This window comes from Zerene cesonia, chromosome 26 (assembly GCF_012273895.1).
Source record: "Zerene cesonia ecotype Mississippi chromosome 26, Zerene_cesonia_1.1, whole genome shotgun sequence".
In the NCBI taxonomy this organism is placed as follows: domain Eukaryota; kingdom Metazoa; phylum Arthropoda; class Insecta; order Lepidoptera; family Pieridae; genus Zerene; species Zerene cesonia.
In genome coordinates this window covers 4,476,985-4,480,171 of record NC_052127.1, presented here as the reverse complement: position 1 = coordinate 4,480,171, position 3,187 = coordinate 4,476,985, and the positions used below count along the sequence as shown (strand labels likewise).

The 3,187-nt window shown below is 40.9% G+C and overlaps 1 protein-coding gene across 1 annotated transcript in view; it reads right to left on the bottom strand.

Annotated features, from left to right (window-relative positions):
* The window catches only part of LOC119837187 (phosphoinositide 3-kinase regulatory subunit 4), an 18,631-nt gene that overhangs the window by 1,441 nt on the left and 14,003 nt on the right, over positions 1 to 3,187 (bottom strand). The window contains exons 22-23 of the mRNA XM_038362710.1: positions 1,844 to 1,978; positions 1,267 to 1,403 (exon numbers count right to left, since the gene is read on the bottom strand). Coding sequence (XP_038218638.1) covers positions 1,267 to 1,403; positions 1,844 to 1,978 — 272 coding nt within the window. The remainder of the gene's footprint in view (positions 1 to 1,266; positions 1,404 to 1,843; positions 1,979 to 3,187) is intronic.

Sequence of the window (3,187 nt, the reverse complement as noted above, 5' to 3'; positions counted from 1 at the left end):
GTAATAAATGTTATTTGCAGTTAACAATTTTCTTTTTTCTTTATTACAATATTTATGGCAAGACTAGGTATATATGGTATACTTGAGGCTTTTAAACTACACAACGGATTTTAATGATTTTTTTTAGTAGGTAGAGTAATTCAAGAAGGTTTATATGTACTATAACATTTATTAAACTACTTCGAATTTAACGCGTGCAAAGCCGCGGGCAAAAACTAGTCTATATTATTACGCTATGCGGGTGAAGCTTTCGCTGGTTTCGCTGGTATTTTTGTTAGAAGTTTTAATGAAACTAAAATATAGGCATCGCTAATTTAGTAAAAAATATAAAAAACTTACATCAAAAGCTAAGTAACTAAAAATAATTATAACATAGCAATAGACTCATCTAGTACTTTTTATAATTATTACCTTCTAAAACAATATATCATCGCTTTGATAATATGTTTGGGACGGGCGGGTTGCAGTCCGTACCTAAGTATATTCACTTATTGCAAGCGTTTTTTCACTATATTTTTATTTGTACATCTCCGAAATCCCAGGAAGTTACGAACTATATACTAACTCCTATAAAACTCATCGCAGAGCCCGCGTGAACCAAATGGTGAGACTACCCGCGCACCCGTCGTTCTTCGGCTCGTGCTCCGAGGACGGCACCGTGCGGCTGTGGGACGCGGCTCGCTTGCAGGGGAGCGCATACGTGAACAAGTGAGTTGTGTACACACATACGCAATTACACATCCACACGTACATACACACATACACGCGCGTACACTCGCGTATATGAATGTACACAAGCGTTTACTTACGCACACGCTCGCATGCAGAATACGTACACATACACGTACTTGCGTACACACACGCAGTGTCGATAATACATCTCCGAAAACTAAGATATGTAAAAAAGGAGTAGATGTTAGTTTTTTGACGGTGTTTTTTAATTTCCTTTTTATAAAAATGTTAACTTAATTAATAAACGAATTATATTTCCAGGTCAAAAGCAATGTACAACCGCAGTGCGGGTCCGGTGATGTCGCTTGCTGCGTGTGAGGGGGGGCACTCGTTAGTGGCTGCTACTCAGGAGGGATCCGTGTTTGTTTTGAGGTGGGTTCCGTATCCTATTCATATTTCACTATCGTCATCATAATCATCGAACATTATATAATTTCTTGATTTTTTTTTTGGTCTTTGCCAGCCCGAAGGACCAAACTCTAAATTGCCTGTTTTTCTTATTATCAGACTAGACACAGGCTCGTCCCGTATGACGCTGTCCCAATGCCGTCAGTTGGAGACGAGTGTTGAAGGCGGATGTGTCGCGTGCGCAAGCGCAGGCGGCGTGCACGCTGGCGTTATATCTTACGCTACGCTCAATGCTACGATCGTTGGATGGGATTTGAGAGCGCCTGGTATGTTATACATATTGAATTATGAATTTTGTAAGGTACTTTTGTAATTTTTTTATTTGTTTGTTTATTGGTAATCCAACAGCTTTACATGAGTCTGTATGTGTGCATATGTGTCCAGCAATATTTCTTCAAATAAACATTTATTGTAGATGTTTTATTTGCAAAGTGGTGAGAGTAGGAAAATATCAGCACTTGCATATTCTGTTGTTGCTCTGCTCTGCTCTTTCACTTAAAAACTACTGAACTGATCGCAATGAAATTTGGTACGTAGACAACTGGACAACTGGAATAACATATACGCAACTTTTATCCCGATATTCCTACGGGATACGGACTAACGCGGGTGAAATTGCGAGGCGCATCTAGTTATATATAGTTCTAAATAATATTTATATGTATTTCATTGTTATAAAAATTTAAGAGTTTAAAACGTGTACTTTCCAGGTAACGCGTGGAAACTCCAGGGCGACCTGAAACAAGGTGTGTACACGTGCCTGTACGCGAACAGCGCGGGCTTCCTCGCGGTGGGCACGTCCAGTGGGGCCATATGCGTGTGGGATCTGCGCTTCCAGCTACCGATAACTACCGTTAGACATCCGAATTGTGAGTCCTTTTTATTTATTGGGGGTAGTTTGAAAAAAATGTTCATTTGGTTGTATTGCGCGTTTGATTTAGGGTAGATTGGTGATTATTCGAAAAATTAACAAAAGAAAAGTTACTAAGTTGTTTCCTTTAATTCCGCTGAATTCGATAAACTATTATATTGCCACTGATTCTTGATAAGTGTACAAATTTATAAATGAATCTATCCGTTTAAAGTCGTTCAAAATCGAGTATAACAAACGAGTCGGTGACATACAAAACATACAAGCGATGCTAAGATAAGCGCGTTAATAGAAGTTGTTTCCCCGCAGCGGAGCGCATCCGGCGCATAGTGGGGTGGGGCGGCGGCTCGTCCGTGTGGGCGGTGGGCGGGCGCGACGCGGCCGCGTGGTGCGTGGAGAGCGCGCACCGCACGCACGCGCTGTGGCCCGCCACCGCGCCGCACCCGCCGCTGCACTACGCGGCGCCGGTAACTGCACCCTGCACCCTGCACCCTGCACCCTGCACCCTGCGCACTATACACACTACCACTACGCACTATACACACCTCACACTAAACACTCTACTCAACTTCTCAATATACACACCTCACACTATGCACACTTCACACTATATAAACTACACAATATACATACTTAACACTATACTCACAGCTTATATTATACACACCACTGAATATACACACTTCACCCTAGATACACTACTCAAGATACACATATCACACTATATACAATATACACATCTCACACTATACACACTGTTCAATAAACACTTCACACGGATCGGATCTAGGTGGGTTATGGGGGTCATGACCCCATCTGGGCTGAATAGTTTTATACTATGATATGGTACTTTGTATGGTACTTAACTATCTTTAAACGAAACTTACAATAGATGTTTAATAACACTTAATGGTATTAACGTCAGAGGTCAACAAAAATATCTCTATTATCGTATTACATACAACGTATAAACGTCGTTAAATTTGATACTAATAAAGATGGATATGATGATGTTGTTTATCAAAGATAAATAAGAATAGTAAATAATCATCGCATTTTATTATCACCCCGTGGGAACTATGATGATGATAATGATTCTGATTCTGATTCTGATGATGATGATGTCAGGCGTCGCACTACATATCAGCCGCGTACAGCGGGTGCCGCGACGGCGGA